Raw genomic sequence first — 20310 nt, 5'->3', positions numbered from 1 at the left:
ACGTCTTACAGCATTTTGATACTCAGCATTTCTTTTTTTTTTAATCTTTTTTTAAAAAGATTTTACTATAAAATCTTAAAAAAAAGATTTTACTACAAAATCTTAAAAAAAAGACTTTATTTGACAAAGAGAGAGACACACAGCAAGAAAGGGAACACAAGTGAGGGAGTGGGAAAGGGAGAAGCTGGCTTCCTGCTGAGTAGGGAACCTGACGTGGGACTCCATCCCAGGACCCCGGGATCATGACCTGAGCTGAAGGCAAATGCTTTGCGACTGAGCCACCCAGGTGCCACAAGAATAAAATCTTAAAAAAAAAAAAGATGTTCTACAGGGAAAATGGAGAGAGGGAGATTGCAGAATTTGCCTGTACTTCCAAAACTTTCCAAGTAATTTTTTTACTTCCCTTTCGAAGATTACATTGTCTACACTGTAACTTATCTTTACAAGTAGTTGAAATAAAGCTGAAAACTTCTAAATCTCTTGAGTTTTAAGATTGTTAACAGTCATAAATTTTTTTAAAAGATTTTATTTATTTATTTGACAGAGGAAGAGATATCACAGGTAGGCAGGGAGGCAGGCAGAGAGAGGGGGAAGCAGGCTTCCCGCCGAGCAGAGAGCTGGATGCGGGGCCCTATCCCAGGACCCTGAGATCATGACCCAAGCCAAAGGCAGAGGCTTAACCCACTGAGCCACCCAGACGCCCCTGTGATGGTCATAATTTAAATAATAACAATTTTAGGGACGCCTGGGTGGCTCAGTTGGTTGGGCAACTGCCTTCGGCTCAGGTCATGATCCTGGAGTCCCAGGATCAAGTCCTGCATCGGGCTCCCAGCTCCACAGGGAGTCTGCTTCTCCCTCTGACCTTCTCCTCGTTCATGTTCTCTCTCACTGTCTCTCTCTCAATAAATACAATCTTAAAAATAAATAAATAAATAAATAATAACAATTTTATACAATTATGTGAACAGTTTTCAAATCTGATTCCCATTTTTTATGAATGCAGTGTATAGAATTAAAGATGGAGGGGCACCTGGGTGGCTCAGTGCGTTAGGCCGCTGCCTTCGGCTCAGGTCATGATCCCAGGGTCCTGGGATCGAGTCCCGCATCGGGCTCTCTGCTGAGCGGAGAGCCTGCTTTCCTCTCTCTCTCTCTCTCTGTCTGCCTGCCTCTCTACCTACTTGTGGTCTCTGTCTGTCAAATAAATAAATAAATAAATAAAAAGAAAGAAAAAAATAAAGATGGATTGGGTCGTCTCATCAAAAATAGTACAATGAAATTTATGTATTGCCATCTTTCTGCCCCAGGTACATAAGAAAAAAACAAAAGACGTAGCTGAGCTCAAGAACAAGGTACCATAGTGGAGCAGAAACAGATCAGAAATACTAAGGGATGGTGGAGCTTTTCAGGCAATGATAGCTAAAGTTTAATTCCTGTAGGAAGATGGGGACACTAAAAAAAGTACACATACATCATTAGTCAAGTTCACTATTCGAAGATAAAGACTGATGTGGCTTTAAAGAGGAGCTTCTTGGAGCTAGGTTTATAGAAAATTTTCCTCCAAGGGAGGCAGTCCAGTATGATTGAGGTAGATATATACAGGGCTGAACTAAGCCACTGTACAGTGGGGAAGTCATAGCAGTTATTTGTAACTTTAGGTATTCTTACTAGTCAGGTGCTTCATCTTTAGAAATCATAACAGGATACCTAGAAACTTCCGTGTGTTTGGAATTTCAAAAACTCAGGTGAGTCATGAGTCAGAGATTCATAAAATTAGGAAATAGTTCAAACTCAACAATAACAAAAATACTGAATATAAAAATGTGTGAATTGCTGCTAAAGCAATTCTTAGAAAAGTGTAGCTTAACTGCTTATCAGGAAGATAAGGAATAAAGATGAATAAGCTAAGCATCTGTCTGAGGAATTTGAGAAAAAAAAGTCCCAGCAAAATATGCCCAAAGTAAAAGGAAAGAATAATGATAACAGCAGTAATAAGTATTTAATAACAAAGGGCTCAACAAAGGCAAGTGTTGTTCTTGGAAAAGACAAAATTGACAAATCTGATACAAGGTTTGCGAAAAAAAGGTTGAAAAATTAAAAATTAGAAAGTGATCATGGTTACAAATGCTACAGGCACTCAGCATAATTATGAACAACTTTATGCCCAAAATGTGAAAACTTAAATAAATCTCCAAGAAAAAAACAGAATTATCAAAACAGTCATGAAAACTATAATAATAATATAATTGTTAAGAGAATTGAATCTTTTCACTAATAAAACTCACTAAGCCAAGATGATTTTAACCAGTGCATGCCAGATGCTCAAGGTTTAAATAATTCTAACTTGACACTATTCCAGAATAAGGTTGATATGAAAAAGGAAAACTGCTGGCAAATATTACTCTTGGTCAATGATGTAAAAAATCTAGAACAGGGCGCCTGGGTGGCTCAGTGGGTTAAACCGCTGCCTTCGGCTCAGGTCATGATCTCAGGGTCCTGGGATCGAGTCCCGCATCGGGCTCTCTGCTCAGCAGGGAGCCTGCTTCCTCCTCTCTCTCTCTCTCTGCCTGCCTCTCTGCCTACTTGTGATCTGTCTCTGTCAAATAAATAAATAAAATCTTTAAAAAAAAAATCTAGAACAAAATATTTAATGCTGTTCCAACTAGAATCCCAACAGGGTTTTTAAAAAAATTATTTATTTGATTTTTGGAACTTGACAAGAGGGTTCTATAATTTATACAGACATGCGAATGGCTAAGAAGATTAAAGAACCTCTTAAAGAACAAATAGGTGGGAAAGCTTTTACCAGCTAGGAAGATTTACTGCAAAGGTATAATATAAGACAGTGTAATTTTGGCTCAAGGATAAAAATAAAATAGGCTGATGCATGTGTCCTTGAAATTTGACAGGTCATAGTGCAGTTAGGAGAGAAGGAAGGACCTTTCAGGAGATTGCACTGGATTAATTTGTTTTTCATGGTGGGAGGTGGGGGGAGTGGGAATTGTGTTACCATGCGCAAAAACCAAAATGACAGTGGGTTGCAGTCTTGAATATGAAAGACTAGTAAAGTCTAGTTTTTTAAAATATTTACTTATTTGAGAGAGAATGAGCTTACATGTGTAAGCAGGGGGGAGGGGTAGAAGGAGAGGGAGAACTAGAGAATCTCCTGTAAACTCCCTGTTGAGCACAGAGTTCTTAGGGCTCAATCTCACCACCCTGAGATCATGACCTGAGGGGAAATCAAGAGTCGGAGACTAAGCCTACTGAGCCACCCAGGCACCCTAGGACTTTGTAAAACTTTAGAAGAAAATGTCAACCTGTTGTAATGACCTGACTGTCAGGAAGAACTTGAGGGCATACAAAGCTGTAATGGAGACATAGATATTTGATTACATTAAAGTTAATAAATTGAAATTCATCAAAAGACATCATAAAGTGGAAAGATAGGCCTCAAATTTAGAAAAAATATTTGCGACACATGTAACAGGAGATTAGTACCAAGAATATATGGAGAATTTCTTCAGAGAAGTGGAAGAAGAAAACAGTCAAAAGGCCCCACATGGCCAGCAGACACAGAAATAGGCACAGCCTTATTAATTCAGAGAAATTAGAACCACAGTATGATACATTAAATCTGACAAATACTAAGTATCATGTGGATTTGAAGTAATTGTTAGTAGGATACAAATCACTCTAGGTCTGTCCACTCTAGAAAACATGGCACAGACCTATGTACTCTGTATTTCTTACACATCCTGGAGAAATTCTTGCATATTTTTATCAGTATGCATGTATAAGGATGCCTATAGGACCATTTTTTGTCTTGCTTTTTTAAGATATTTATTTATTTGACTGAGAGGGGTGGGCATAAGTAAGCAGCAGGAGAGGGAGAAGCAGGCTCTCTGCTGAGCAGGGAGCCTGATGTGGAGCTTGATTGATCTCAGGACCCTGGGATCATGACCTGAGCCAAAGGGAGACACTTAACCAACTGAGCCATGTAGGTGCCCCAGCACCATTGTTTCTAGTAGTAAAAATGTGAAAACACATGTCCATCAACAGAGTAGTTTAAGTTTTGGCATATTCCTATGTAGTGAAAATAAGCAAACTGCTCTTATTTACAACAACTTGAATGAATCTTGGGGAAAGTAGTTTTGCACAACAGAAATGAGTATATTAAAGTAGTGTCAGTCCATTTATACAGTTTTAAAATAGCCAGGCTGTTCAGGTATATTATGAGTTTTACATTTGTAGGTGGCAAAACTCCAGTATATAGAATACTGGTTACTAGTGGTGGGGGGGGAAAAAGAGAGGGACGGGAAATATGGTAAAAAAAAATCTTAAAAATTGAAAAAAGAGAGGGAGATTCACATAGGGAGGATGGCACATGGAGTTTCCAAGGTATTGTATGTTTCTTTTTAAAAAAATTTATTTTTAAGTGATCTCTACACCCAACGTGGGGCTTGAACCCACAACCCCAAAACCAGGAGTCTCATGCTCTACCATCTGAACCAGCCAGGTGCCTCTCAGAGGTGTTGTTTCTTAACTAGGTTGGTGGTGGATACACAGGTGTATGCTCTCCCTCTTTTTTTTTTTTTAAATATTTTATTTATTTATTTGATAGAGAGAGTGAGATCACAAGCAGGCAGAGAAGCAGGTGGAGAGAGGGGGAAAGCAGGCTCCCTGCTGAGCAGAGAGCCTGATGCAGGGCTGATCCCAGGACCCTGAGATCATGACATGAGCCGAAAGCAGAGGCTCAACCCACTGAGCCACCCAGGCGTCCCCCCCTTTTTTTTAATGTAGAAATGTATATGATGTAATTTACAATAAAGTAAAGGGAGAATCAGAGAGTCAAAGGGCAATGAATTAATGAAGTTGGAATACAGAATTTTCTCAAACCAGAGAAATGGGATGCTTTGGAAAAAATTATTTTTTATTATAATTAAAAATGAGAAATTTGAGTATCTCACTTGAACTATATAAAAAGCAATTTAAAAAAACTTTAAAGGCATATTGGGTAAAGTTAGACTTGAAACTTAATTTCTAGAGACAGATTTTGATAAAAATAATCAAAACCTCATACTGCAGGTATTTCTGGTTATCTCATCCCCTGGCAGAAAAAAGCAAACATTTAAAACTTGATTCATTCATTCAGCTCTGGTCTTTATTCATTTCTTTTTACTGAAATTTCATATTTTTCCCTTCTTGTTGGCTGAGTATACTGGACCATGGTAGAGATAAGCCAACATTTTCTCAGGTCTACCTTTCTAAACCTCTAGACTTTTTTTTTTTTTTAAATTAACATATAATGTATTATTTGCTTCAGGGGTACAGGTCTGTGATTCATCAGTCTTATACAATTCACAGCACTCACCATAGCATGTACCCTCCCCAGTGTCCATCCTCAGGATGTTTCCTGGGATTAAGAGTCTCTTATGGGGGACGCCTGGGTGGCTCAGTTGGTTGGACGACTGCCTTCGGCTCAGGGCGTGATCCTGGAGTCCCGGGATCGAGTCCCACATCGGGCTCCCAGCTCCATGGGGAGTCTGCTTCGCTCTCTGACCTTCTCCTCGCTCATGCTCTCTCTCACTGTCTCTCTCTCAAATAAATAAATAAAATCTTTAAAAAAAAAAAAAAAAGAGTCTCTTATGGTTTATCTCCCTGCCCTGTCCCATCTTATTTCATTTTTTTTCCTCCCTACAACCCCCTGCTCTGCCTCTCAAATTCTTCATATCAGAGAGATCATGTGATAATTGTCTTTCTCTGATTGACTTATTTCACTTAGCATAATACCCTCTAGTTCCATCCACATAGTTGCAAATGGCAAGATTTCGGGGGTTTTGATGGCTGTAGAGTATTCCATTGTGTATATATACCACATCTTCTTTATCCATTTATTTGTTGATGGACATCTAGGTTCTTTCCATAGTTTGGCTAATTATGTACACTGCTGCTATAAACATTCAGGTACACCTGCCCCTTTGGTCACTGCATTTGTATCTTTAGGTAAATACCCAGTAGTGTGATTGCTAGATCATAGGGTAGCTCTGTTTTCATCTTTTTGAGGAACCTTAATGGAGCAGCTGCTTTTGACTTTGCTAACATGTGGCTTAAGGTTTTCTGGGTGTCTTCTACTGGTAATTGAACTTCTGGAGGTACCGTTGTTGAGGTTTGCTGAGAATGGGTTTTGAAAAGAAAATCTTGATTTTCTTTATCCTCTTTGTTACTCATGTCCCTAGGCTATCTTTGGAGATTAAGGTCCCTGTGAGATAGGTCTTATAGTCTACTCCCCAACGGACGTTGGAATATTATAGTAGATGCTTACCAGTAGGAATGTGGTGTTGGTCTTGCTTTTGCAACATTATATGCTTTCCCTCATTCTCATTATTGTGGCAGTTCTGTTGGGCATGGAGATCCCTTATCTCTCCTCTTCAGCAACCTCAGCTACGACTTTTCCATTTCTTGTCAAAAGTTATTCTTTATGGTTGTCTAGTGTTTAAGTACATCTTCTTTGGAGTCATTTGCTATTGATAAAATCCTATCAGTGTCTTAAATTAGAATACTCTATTTTTCCCAAAACCTTTCCTGCAGTTATCTTGTTCCTGCTAGTGGGTATTGCTATTTTGAGGCTGTCAGGGATGGTAGGTTTGGGAGACAGTAGCTGACGTTCTTAGCCTCACCACTCATGTTGTGGAGATGGTGATAAATGTGGGGTTTGTTGTAGCAGTGGTTGCTCCTCCTAGATTGTAATGGCCATCATCAGGGCAACTCATGGCTCTCTGGGGTCCACTCTTTACTTCTTCTACAGTTAAACTCAGTCTCTCTCTCTCTTTTTTTTTTTTTTTTTTTTCATATCCTGTTGCAGCCATCTATGTAGATACCTGCTTGGATCTCCCCTTAGGATCTCCCTTTAAGGAACTTACCACTCCTTCAGCTCCAGGGAGTGCATTATAGTTCATAGCCTCTAGGTATTAATAGTTTTAGGCTCCTTAGATTTTGTGCTGAGGACTTGTGTTTCCTGGGAAACCTCCAGCCAGTGACTGGGCATCATGTGGGTACTAGGGTATTTCCATTTTGTCCCAGTGTGGGACAGTCTTTGCTTTGGATCTCCCTGCTGGGTTGGCTAACACTTTGTCAGATCTGTGTCAGGGTCTGAGGCTTTCTCTGCTCAGTCCTATTTTATGTACCCTTTCCTTCACAGGTTTCAGATCTGTATCACAGTCTGAGTCTGAAAGTTTTCCATGTCTAGTCCTGTTGTACCCCCCTTTATCTTTCACAGTAAAACTCTTATCCACCTGTCTCAATGTCTGCTTCTTGGTGGATCTGACTGACACATACCACTTCTTCTGGCTGTTTACCATATTAAATTGCAGTGAATATATTACCCAATTTTCACTTTTTATAAGCCTCTCCCTTGAATCTTCCCACGTATTTCCTAGGTTATTTCTTTTCTACCCCCAACACCCAGCTCTCTAATGTCCATTTATCTCAGTAAGCGCCTTATTATTTACAGTAACATTGTTCGTTTTATATACTATATATCTCGATTTGTGGTTCAAATGCATGTGAAAATTCCATATGTTCAGCATTTTATTAAATAATACGAAGATGCAGATCTATAACAAATAGTTTTTATCCTTCTTTAATTAATGAGTGGGTGGGTAAGATGAAAACAAGTTAGTAAAAAGTACACAAACGCTTCAAAACTTAACAAACTGCTTCTAGGAATTTGTTCCAAAGAAATACTCTGACAAATGTATAATGACACATGTACAATAGTATTCATTGCAGTGTTTATAATAGCAAAAAATTGCACATAGCCTAAGTGACCATCAGTAGGTATGAAGTAAATTGTAATAAACATAATGGAATATTCTGTAATAAGTAAAAATAATTACTGAGTTCTATTCTTATTAACAACATCCACAGTCTGTTTTAAGAGGGAAAACAAAGTTAATACATTAGGTATAACGTCCTTTCTCTACAGATAGGAAGTACTAGAGCTACCTGAGAAAGTAAGGTATAGATGTTAGATTACATTTCCTAGCCTTTTGGACTTAGAATACTTTTCTCAATCTAATAAAAATAATGTGAATTTCATAATATATGATAGTGATTTTTAAAGGTTATTTATTTATTTGTCAGAGAGAGAGATCACAAGTAGGCAGAGAGGCAGGCAGAGAGAGAGCCACCCGGGCGCCCTGATAGTGGTTTTTACATAAGAAGTGTTTTAGTGTAAAAATTTGGTTTTTGAATTTTTGTTCTATAGTCAGTTCATCTCGTAGTAAGGAAACTTTGTAATGATTAGAACTATATAATGGCATAAGATTTCAGCCATTCTCTGACATGGTGTAACCATTTTTCATGTTTGTTGAAAATACACTTACAGTTTATTCAGTTTTTTGAGTTCCAGTCTCGACAGCACATTGATTAATGATTGCATGGACAAAGGTCATTCCCTGATTGTGAGTCTGGAAATCCCTTGTAAGAAAATTAGTATTATAGTTTTTCAAAAGTTTATAAGTTATGAAATTATATTTGGCATTATTTAGGAATACCATAATTTATGGATTAAAATGTATGTTTTATTCCCACTTAGGCCGAATACATCAAGCAATGGTAACGTCTTTAAATGAAGATAATGAAAGTGTAACTGTTGAATGGATAGAAAATGGAGATACAAAAGGCAAAGAGGTATGATCACTAAATTTTTTTTTTTTTTTTTAAGATTTCATTTTTAAGTAATCTCTACACCCAGTGTGGGGCTCAAACCCATAACCCCATAATAAAGAGACGCATGCTGCACTGACTGATCCTGGCATGCCTGTCACTGAGCTAAATTTTATTTCTAGTCCTGCAGTCAAGGTTCCAAATATAAAATAAACTGTAAAGTATATACTTTCTTATGTAGTGCATGTATTTTTTATCATTTCTAGAAAAATTTACACATGATTAAAACATTTCAAAGAAAGGTAGATTCTTCCTGTACATTGTAAGTGATAGGACATACTATCAAGACCATAAAATGCAGTCTTAATAGCTGTTTTAATATATGGGTTGTAATTGTAGATAATTTTGTTTTCAGTACTTTTCATGAGATCATTAAACAGTCATTCTCTCTGTGTAAATTTGTAATATAAAAGGTTAATTGTCAAAATGTACTCTGAAGATACATGCATTTTTTAAAACAGATTGACCTTGAGAGCATCTTTTCACTTAACCCTGATCTTGTACCTGATGAAGAAATTGAACCCAGTCCAGAGACACCTCCACCTCCAACATCTTCAGCCAAAGTAAATAAAATTGTAAAGGTTAGTAAGGAAAATTTAGAGTAGAGGTGTATAGGGTGTATGTGCATGTGTGTGTATGTATTTTCTGGTTTAAAATGAAAAGGCTGTTAAGAGTATATTTTAAATACTAGTTTGCTTTTTTAAAAAAATAAAACTTTAGTTCTTTTTGCCTTCTATATGTCATGTTTATGCATACATTCTTTGAAGGATTGAGATTGTCCAGTTCACAGTTAACAATACTTATTAGGTAAAGTCCTAGAAATTCTTTCCTGATTAGGATTTTTCCTAAGACTAATAGCTCCCCAGGAGATAGGATGTCAAAACCATTTGTCAGTGTTTGTTAAGTGACTACATGTGATTTAGATAAAGAAAGAATGCTTATTATTCATAATAATTTCCCACTCCAGTAGTCTTTGGAAATAGTAATTCTGCTATTTATGTTTATTAAAGAAAGATGGGAAATGACAGTGTACAGTTTAACTACTGTGTTATCTGTGAAGATAAACTTTAAGACCATGCTATTTACCCTAACAGTTTAACATTTATAAAAATAAAAGCCTTGCCCTTTTTATTACTTTAAAAGATAATTCCTCTTCCTTCCTACTGAAATTTCTCACTATTAAAATTGTGTATTTACGTTCAGCTCTTTGAAAACCAGGTAGTTGGTCACAGTTGTTGAATCTGCAGTTCTATGTGTTTAGTTCAAGCACTTATTAATGTTTCTACATTGTGGATTTTATCACACACAAAGATGAATGACATGACTTTACCCCTAGAGAAACTTGTTATTTTACAGGGAAGACATACATCAGCATCCAGATAACGTATGATAGAAGCTTAACGATATCAGCAAAACATTCTACTTTTTAAATTATACGTGAGAACATAAGGCAGATTTTCAATTCATGTAATTCAGCACATTGAGTGTCACTGCTTAGACGTCATTAGTTATGACTTGTAGATGGATTGTTTTTCGTATTTGGCTTCACAGCCTTGAAGGATCTTTATAGATCATCTTTCTTTGTATGTCATTAACCACCTTTGCTGTGAGGTGCCTGGGGGGCTCAGTTGGTTGAGCATCTGCCTTCGGCTCAGGTCAGGATCCCGGAGTCCTGGGATCGAGTCCTGCATCGGGTTTCTTGCTTGGTGGGGAGTCTGCTTCTTCTTCTGACTCTTCCCCTTCTCATGCTCTCTTCCTCTCTCATTCTCTCTATCAAATAAATGAAAAATCTTAAAAAAACAAAAAACAACCTTTGCTGTGCTTTTTAAAATCACTTAGAGAACTTTTCAAAATATTGATGCTTTGCCCACTCCTAGAAGTTCAGTTTTATTTTCTCTAAAGTGAGGCCATTGTATCAATATTCTTTTAATAGTACCCATTGGATTTAAATGTACAAATGTTCTCTCTCGCGTTGAGAGCCATTATTTGATACCTTTTTTCAGTTGAATAAAATGAAGTCTTGGTAAATAAAGGATAGGATCAAGAGTTTACTGCCCTAGACTTTGCAGTTCGAAGTCTTTGAAAGTCTAATGAAGTCTTTCAGTAAAAATGATAACATATTATGGTATTTTGATGTTTAAGTTTAATAGTAGACAGTAGGTTGTCTAAAGCCAGTATTTTATTGATTACTCTGACATCCAGAGATGAAATGTAATACCTACCTTTGAAATGTATTATGTGGTCTTAGCATGGTGGCTAAAACTATGCCCTTTACTGAAATAACTTCTCTTTGTTTCAGTTTTCTCATCTATGAAACCAGAATAATAATAGTAATGACCCGATAGGGTTGCTTTGAAGCTCGAATGACTTAATATGAGCAGTACCTGCCTTGTTATTCTGGAATATTGCATTTTCTGAGTACCTGCCTTGTTATTCTGGAATATTGCATTTTCTGGAGAGGTGGTGGGCAATACTCACATAAACAAACTTGAATAATGGCATTAGTAGTAATTACTAGAAGATTATTTATAGTGTTTTTTCTATTTAGTTTTATATTATGTTCACCTATTTTTGTTTTATTAAAGGAAGCCCAAGCTATAAATAGGAGTAAAGAGAGAAAGTAAAATGAACGTTTTTATTTTTCTCTTACAGAATCGACGGACTGTGGCTTCTATTAAGAATGACCCTCCTCCAAGAGATAACAGAGGTAAACATTTATCTATTAATTTTGTCTATTAACTTAGTATGGTCCCAACAAGGTAAATCAAAAGTGAATATTACCATTGACATTATTATTGATTTAAACTTTATATGGCTAATTTGAAGATTGGTATCTTCTGGGACGCCTGGGTGGCGCAGTTGGTTAAATGACTGCCTCCGGCTCAGGGCGTGATCCTGGAGTCCCGGGATCGAGTCCCACATCAGGCTCCCAGCTCCATGGGGAGTCTGCTTCTCCCTCTGACCTTCTCCTCGCTCATGCTCTCTCTCACTGTCTCTCTCTCTCAAATAAATAAAATAAAAATCTTAAAAAAAAAAAAAAAAAAAAAAAGATTGGTATCTTCTTGATTTCCTAATATAGTAATGTCAATATAAAGGGGTGCCTGGGTGGCTCGGTCAGTTAAGTTTCTGTATTTGGCCCAGGTCAAGATCCTGGGGTCCTGGGATTGAGCCCCACATTGGGCTCCTTGCTCAGTGGGGAGCCTGCTTCTCCACCTGCTTCTCTCTCTCCCCTGGCCCTGCCTTGGCTCATGCACTCTCTCTTTCTCTCTCTCTTTCTCAAATAATTAAAATCTTGAAAAAAAAGTGAGTAATAACAAAAAATTATTTATAAAGGTAAGTGATGAATATGAAACTCTGTTACATGCAATTTTTGATTACTCTCCTTTACCCAATAACTTTGTAGATTTGAGAAGAGTATCATGAGAAAGAAAGGAATGGGGCAGTAGTCAGTTAACTGAGTTCACAAGAGTTATTAATCTAATCCCATTTTACCTGACTTTCTGGCTAACAGTCTTCCCAAAAGATTCACGACTTGGTAATCAGCTAAAGAAAAATTGAACAGGTACAATTTATAGTTAATTGCATGTTTTTCCTGTATTTTCAGTAAGGAAATGTGAAGCACAGTTAATTTCTTTTTTACTCTTCAGCAATTCAGAATTGATGTTTCTGGTGGTGATGTTTCTCTGTATGTGGGGTTGGGGAGACAGGACAGGCGTAGGTATTAGAAGAGACATTGGAGGTGGAGAGAAAGTCCTCCATCTTAAACACTATCCTTCCTTTGAATCTTGTGAAACTGTATATTGCTTTGTAAAATGTGGTATTTATATTCTACTTTATATTTATCTTTTCACTTTTATAACATACATTGGGAAATATTTGCATGTTTGAGGAGCAAAGAGCGGGATTTGGAATTACAGGGTGGGTTGAAGGAGTGTGTTTTTCCTTTATGTACTTGAGAATGGTATAAATTTTTCAAAATGACAGTGCATTTAAATTTAAAATTTCTATTTTGTACACTTAAATGTATATTTTAGGGGGCCTTTTAAGATTTATTTATTCATTTTAGAGAAAGGGAGAGCTCAAGTGGGCAGAGGCGGGGCGGGGGAGAGAGAAAGAATCCTGGAGCAGACTCCCTGCTGAACACGGAGCTGGACTCAAGGCTCTATTCCAGGACCCTGAGATCATGACCTGAGCTGAAATTAAAAGCCAGCCACTCAACTGACTGAGCCACTCAGGCGCCCCTGCACACTGACATTTTTTAAATGATTATTAAAAGTCAGGCATGGCTTTGCTTTTTTTTTTCTCTTAAGATTTTATTTATTTATCTGACAGAGAGATCACAAGTAGGCGGGGGGTGGGGTGGGGGCGGCGGGAAGCAGGCTCCCCACTGAGCAGAGAGCCCGATGTGGGGCTTGATCCCAGGACCCTGAGATCATAGCCTGAGCTGAAGGCAGAGGCTTAACCCACTGAGCCACCCAGGTGCCCCTTGGCTTTGTTTTTTTATATAAATTATTCAGATTGAGTTTTGTAGTTAAAATTACCTTGGTGAAGTCTAAGTCGCTGCACACATTACCTTGAAAACCTCTTGGTTTGTTAGTTGATTGAACAGAATTAATTATTACATATTCTGTTTATACCCACATAAGTAGAAAACTGACAACTCGTAAGTATCAGTTCTTTTGAGATATCTCTGTTCCTTTACTAGGGTTCACCTTTACTGATTTTCTGTTCTGAATTTTAAAAATTTCATTTCACTTGCAGTGGTTGGTTCTGCACGTGCACGGCCTAGTCAGCTTCCTGAGCAGTCTTCCTCTGCACAACAGAATGGTAGTATTTCAGATATATCTCCAGTTCAAGCTGCAAAAAAGGAATTTGGACCCCCTTGTATGTAAATCATGTATCAAGGATTCAGTCATTCTAGGCATACATGTATTCTCTCTTGGTCATCCTTAGAAGTCCCCAAATGGTAAAGAGTCTAATTATAAGCTTGATTGCAGATTTCATTTTACCACTGTGGAAAAATGTTTTTTTCTTATTAATTTAGTCTGTTAATTGGGTTTTGAAATGTATATTTTGAAGAAGATTTATAAATACAAAATTATAACAGCTTTCCACTTGCTTTGAATTTGAAATTCTGGTCAGATCACAATTTGACAGATGTTATGGAAGAATTTTATACTTCTTGATCCTTTCCAATTTATACATCTGTGATTGTAAACCAAGAGATGATATGTATCAGTCATTTTTCTTGACTGCTATCTGTATATTGTCCTGTTCCTGGTTTTGTTAAAGCAGCTCATAAGTTCACGTAATTGTTAAAGGCATGCCTTGTCACTGTGTACCATTTTTTGGGTGTATGTGGTGAAATTATACTTAACATTTTTGTGTGTAAGTACAGAACTGTAAATAAGAAGGTCTACTTCAACAGCTCATCTTTTTCTTTCAGCACGTAGAAAATCTAATTGTGTGAAAGAAGTAGAAAAATTACAAGAAAAACGAGAAAAAAGGAGACTACAGCAGCAAGAACTTAGAGAAAAAAGAGCCCAGGTTTGTAACAGAAACACTTTGTTTATGCATGAACTGAAGATGTAGATGGTGTCAGTCAAAGTGATTTGTAGAGGCATTCAGTTAAAGATTTCAATATAGTTCCTTTAGTTGAGATCTAAACTGATAATGAAAAATGATGTGAACCTTTGAAAATACTGTAACAGACTTTTACTACATGTACTTTTCATGTTTTAGTGGGTGTGTTAGTCCTAACATTTGTTTTATTTTGAATAATAGTTCTTTGTGTTACAATTCTAATGCAGCCATTATACCTTTCAAGAATAGTAAGACTGACTTTGTAAAAAGTTCTAAAATATATTCAGAAGAATATCTAGTTAAAGTAGTTGATTATAAAGTAGACAATTACACTATAAATTTTATTGTTGTTTTTCCATGGTTAGTAAATTCAGCATATCACAACGAAAGGGAAGATTCCTTCTGTTTGAGTTTATGCTAGATATTAAAAATTGTGTCTCTGTGGTGCCTCTCATGTTCCCTTTAGATGGTAACAAAACTGTTTTTCATTGTTATGAAAAAATTATATAGAAGACTGGTCTTTTAACTCTTTATAGGTCTTCACCTATTGGAAATTATGTTTCTTTACATATAATTTCTAGTGTGTTTGTATTATATCTATTATATTCTTAGAACTTGTTTCTCTATTAAAACAGGATTATTTCTTTATTTAGAAGTACATTCAAATGCCCTTAATCATAAAGGTATTGTGTTATGGAATTATGAAACCAGTATAAAATTCAACTTGAATAAATCAGGTTATATCTTAAAGTGATCTGAGATAGCCAGTTGGATTTTGAAATAAGTAAAACACAATACAGATAGATCTACTGATACTTAGCACCAATGCCACCTGGTGTTTCCTGTGGGAACCTCATAATACTTTCATATCTCTTTGTTATCTCTTAATTTTAACTTAACATTCACTTTTTGACATAGTTGGTGTTATTTCCTAAAAGAAAGTTAATTGAAAGTAAGTTTCAGTAACAGTTTTGAAATTTATATTCAAAGCAAATCTACGTGGTGCAGGAAGAAAATCTGGCTTCTTAGAATGTTTAATAATTTATTACTCGTGGCTAAGAGAGACAGTTAACTATTGTTCCATGGGTCTTAATCTGAATTTTCTCAGTTTTGAAGCAGAAAAGTGAAATGCAGACAACTTTCCAACATTCAGTAATTTGAATTTTAAAGATTTCCAAAATGATCTTGTCTTTTGATTCCTTTAAGTCCTGTCCATTTGAGGTGGTTTTACTGTGCCTTAGGTTTTTAAATTTTTTGAGAACAGAACAGGAAATGAACATAAACGAATCCATGTTTCTGTTTTGCTGGAACACTGGGTTCAACATGGTGAAGAAAAATCTGATTAAATGAATTTTTTTAGAATTTCATTTTTTCTAGAGTTCTTTATTGATTTTTATGATGACCCCTATTTTTCTCTTGCTTCATTTTCTAGGTTAATCAAGTTATATGTGTAACAGATGAACTTTTGAAATAATTCAAGAGTGGCTTTATTTATTTTTTTAAAAGATTTTATTTATTTATTTGACAGACAGAGATCACAAGTAGGCAGAGAGGCAGGCAGAGAGGGCAGGGGAAGCAGGGTCCCCGGGTGGCTCAGTGGGTTAAGCTTCTGCCTTTGGCTCAGGTCATGATTTCAGGGTCCTGGGATTGAGCCCCACATCAGGCTCTCTGCTCAGCGGGGAGCCTGCTTCCACCCCTCTCTCTGCTCTCTCTACCTGTCTCTGCCTACTTGCAATGTCTGCAATTTTATTTATAAATAAATAAAATCTTTTAAAAAAAACAAATGCAATAATATCCATTTTTTTCCCAATTTATTTATTTTCAGAAAAACAGTATTCATTATTTTTTCACCACACCCAATAATATCCATTTTTGTAATGATAATAAATGATGAATTTTCTCTGTCTCCCTATAGGATGTTGATGCTACAAACCCAAATTATGAAATTATGTGTATGATCAGAGACTTTAGAGGAAGTTTGGATTATAGACCGTTAACAACAGCAGATCCTGTAAGATTCTTTGTAAACTATTATTCTGGAATTTTTTTATGCTATTAAAAAAATGTTCAGTGCCCACTTAATACTGGATTTAGCTGTATAGTTTCTTTCTTTATGGGTGTATATTCCTCATGTTTTAAGGTGAATATCAAGAAATCATTCATACTTATGCTTATCTCCCATAATTTGATTAATCAGACATGCTTTCCACGGAGATGTTCTTTTCAAAGCAAAGACTCTGTCCTTGGTAGAGCAGAACAACAGTTTAAGGAATGATGTCAGAAGACCCATTCTTCTTTCTGACCATCATTGAAAATTTTATCCCAGTTCCAAGCCTATTTCCTCTTTGATTTGACCTATAGATGCCACTATCATACAAATTTACTATTAGTTAATTTGATATTTTAAAATAAATGTTAGTCTAGCTTTTAGTGGTTGTTGAGGACCATACCAGACCAGAAATCTAGTGCTTGAAAAGTATTCTGCTTTCCTATTACTCAGTTACTTTCCTCTTGAAGAACGAGAATTTTTTGGACAGGGGAATAGTTTGTGAGTAATTGATACTTAAGAAAAATAATATCTGACCTCGCATATACAGAATACCCTGAGTACATAAAATACATTTGTGTCAAGCCGAAGTATTATTTAGGATTTCAGAGAGTTGTTGTTCGTAACACTTTTGTATATATTTTAGTCCTTGCTTACCCTACCTGTGTTTAATGTACTACATCTGAATTCATACTTTAGGACAGTAATTGGCAAACTTTTTCTTAAAAGGCCCTGACAGTAAATATTTTTGGCTTCGTGAGCCATATGGTCTTTAACACAACTACTCAGTTTTGCCTTTGTTCTATCAAAGCAGCCATAGACGGTATGTGAACAAATGAGTACAGCTTTCTCAGTAAAACTTCATAAAAGCGGTAGTGGGCTGGATTAGGTCTGCAGATCATACTTTGCCAATCCCTGTGTTATATATTTGTTATTAAAAGGGAAGTATTGAGAGAATAAATTTTATGAAAAATATTTATGTGTAAGAATTGGCTATTATAAAATTGTTGGGAGTTATTTTGCTCACTAATAATCTGAGAATCGCATTTCTTGCTATTAGTTATCTTTGTCAATATCTTTCCCTTTAATCAACCTCACAGTATACCACTTGGTAGGAAATTTTGCTTATGTTATGTGCAGTATATATGGAAGTAAGGCAGCTTCTTAATGTGAACCTTATGCTGCTAATAGGAACAGTAGTGCTCTCTACAAAGTTATTTCCTAATTATTTACCAAATAATAAAATGAGTAATTTTCAGTTATGCTTAGAATTTTAGAAATCATTGTCTTTGAACTATTAAAATTCATACATACTAATTTGATTTTTAAGCTTATTTATCCTATTTATGATATGCATAAATTTCTAAAATCTCTGTAGGAAATATTGCATAATTGGCTTTTCAGCTTTCATATAACACAATAAATATTGAAATAAAATACTTTATTTCTAGATTGATGAACACAGAATATGCGTTTGTGTAAGAAAACGACCACTCAATAAAAAAGGTATAATGCTTTTTGAACTCTTAATAAGAGTTTGATTTTGTCCAGTTTGTATTTATTTTAATGATAGCAGAAATTAAATTGGTTTGGAAGAGTTAAATATAAGTCATTTTATTTGTTACATAATCATTACGCAGATTTCTTTGTTAGATCTGCTGATTTGTTACTGCTCTATGAATCATTGTCATTTCTGATTCTTGCTTTATAGAAATTTTGATAATTTTTTTACTTGGTTGTTCAAATATGTCTTCTTGAATGGCATATTTATGAGATATTTATATTTATAGAAATTAATACTTCTATTAAAATTTTTATCACTTTCAAAAAATTATTTATTACATCCAAATGCTATGAAAATTACTGGGCATTGATTTTCATTTATTCTTTTAGAAACTCAAATGAAAGATCTTGATGTAATCACAATCCCTAGTAAAGATGTTGTGATGGTACATGAACCAAAACAAAAAGTAGATTTAACAAGGTACCTAGAAAACCAAACATTTCGTTTTGATTATGCCTTTGATGACTCAGCTCCTAATGAAATGGTTTACAGGTAGGTAAACTTGTTTTAAATAACAATTTTGTTCTTACACTGTGTATTTATCACTGCCCTGAACCTTGTGTGGATCTTGGCATATCTCTCCAAAAGTACAATATGCTCTTTTATTCTGAGTTTAAACAAAAGTTATGTCATAAACACAATAATCAGTATTACTACTTGTTCCCTTTAATTCTCCCCTCAAATCATAGTTTTTATTACTAATATGTATCTCATGCACTGTATATTATATATCCCATACATTAGATATATATTTATATATGGATAGGAAATTTCTGGAAAATGTAGGCGTTTTCTGTAGTTCTAGCAATGTGATGTGATTAGAGGGGACTTTTACTTTTTGCTTTTTAGTCTCTGTATTAGTAAAGGAATTTGGAATATTTGTTATATATCACTCCTTAAGTTTTCTAAATCTTTATTTTACATGTTACCACCATTTAAGGCAAAAAGAAAAAAAAAGTTCTGTAAACCTAGCATTTGCCTAATTTTTATCATCTTTTTTTTTTTTTTTTAAAGAAAGTCATCTTATAAAGATTTTATTTATTTATTTGACAGACAGAGATCACAAGTAGGCAGAGAGGCAGGCAGAGAGAGAGAGGAGGAAGCAGGCTCCCTGCTGAGCAGAGAGCCCAATGTGGGGCTCGATCCCAGGACTCTGGGATCATGACCAGAGCCAAAGGCAGAGGCTTTAACCCACTGAGCCACTCAGGCGCCCCTAATTTTTATCATCTTTAAGCATTGGAATAGTTGTAATACATGAAATATTCAACTTATAAACAACTCAAAATTATAAGTTTAACACATTGATACCCCAGAGTTGTATGCTAAATGTAGATATTCATACATAGTTTGTAAACATTGCCTTCTAATTATAACAGGTCAGTTTTAACAGCAGTGCTATTTCAGTCTATATAGAACTGTCTTGGCAATTACTTGAATGCTTTTTCATTGACTTTTCATTTTATAAATATGGCTGGAAAACAGAAAATTAATAAGAGTCCTGAGAATTGAAGTCTTATTAATGAGATATTTTTTAGATCAACTCCATTGGGCTTAAGCCAGTAAACTGGGAGTTCAGTTATAAAAAAGGAGGGGAAAGTTAAAGAATATGTGAATGCTAAATGGTATTATGAAGAATTTGTTTTAAAAGGGAACTATTAAGGGACGCCTGGGTGGCTCAGTTGGTTGGACGACTGCCTTCAGCTCAGGGCGTGATCCTGGAGTCCCGGGATCGAGTCCCACATCGGGCTCCCAGCTCCATGGGGAGTCTGCTTCGCTCTCTGACCTTCTCCTCGCTCATGCTCTCTCTCACTGTCTCTCTCTCTCAAATAAATAAATAAAATCTTTAAAAAAAAAAATAAATAAAAATAAAAAATAAAAAAGGGAACTATTAATATAAATTGTGTATTTTTACCAGAGAAGAGAGTCCTCTTTCCCCGCTGCTTCCTTTTCTTCTTCCTCTCCTGCTTCATAAAATATGTCTGTTTGACTTTATAATTAATTATAAGGTATGTTTCTCTGAATATGCTAGATTTAGTAAACATTCAGTTTTACCTTATATATATATATGCTTCTTAATTTTACCAGTATTGATGCTATCCCCTTTATTTACCTTTGAAGGTATGCAAGTTAGGCCTTTTTTTGTCTAATCACTCTGTAGACTCATTCACTACAATTTTTTTTTTAAAAGATTTTATTTATTTATTTGAGAGAGAGAGTGTGAGAAAGAGCATGAGAGGGGAGAAGGTCAGAGGGAGAAGCATACTCCCTGTGGAGCTGGGAGCCTGATGTGGGACTCGATCCTGGGACTCTAGGATCATGACCTGAGCCGAAGGCAGTTGCCCAACCAACTGAGCCACCCACACACCCTCATTTACTACTTCTATTTGACAAC

General features: G+C 35.8%; 1 protein-coding gene across 4 annotated transcripts in view; it reads left to right on the top strand.

The window, feature by feature from the left end:
* The window catches only part of KIF2A (kinesin family member 2A), a 79392-nt gene that overhangs the window by 34004 nt on the left and 25078 nt on the right, over nucleotides 1–20310 (top strand). For 2 of the 4 annotated variants that reach the window (XM_044224030.1, XM_044224045.1), the window contains exons 2-9: nucleotides 8594–8688; nucleotides 9186–9305; nucleotides 11377–11431; nucleotides 13486–13551; nucleotides 14171–14271; nucleotides 16223–16318; nucleotides 17806–17860; nucleotides 18248–18410. In XM_044224030.1, the coding sequence (XP_044079965.1) occupies nucleotides 8594–8688; nucleotides 9186–9305; nucleotides 11377–11431; nucleotides 13486–13551; nucleotides 14171–14271; nucleotides 16223–16318; nucleotides 17806–17860; nucleotides 18248–18410 (751 nt within the window). Of the gene's footprint in view, nucleotides 1–8593; nucleotides 8689–9185; nucleotides 9306–11376; nucleotides 11432–13485; nucleotides 13609–14170; nucleotides 14272–16222; nucleotides 16319–17805; nucleotides 17861–18247; nucleotides 18411–20310 lie in introns of all 4 variants that reach the window. The other 2 variants (XM_044224022.1, XM_044224038.1) reach the window with 1 other exon arrangement.

The sequence above is a fragment of the Neovison vison genome, chromosome 1 (assembly GCF_020171115.1).
Source record: "Neovison vison isolate M4711 chromosome 1, ASM_NN_V1, whole genome shotgun sequence".
NCBI lineage: Eukaryota > Metazoa > Chordata > Mammalia > Carnivora > Mustelidae > Neogale > Neogale vison.
The sequence above is the reverse complement of the archived record's forward strand: the minus strand, read 5'-3'. Positions and strand labels throughout refer to the sequence as shown.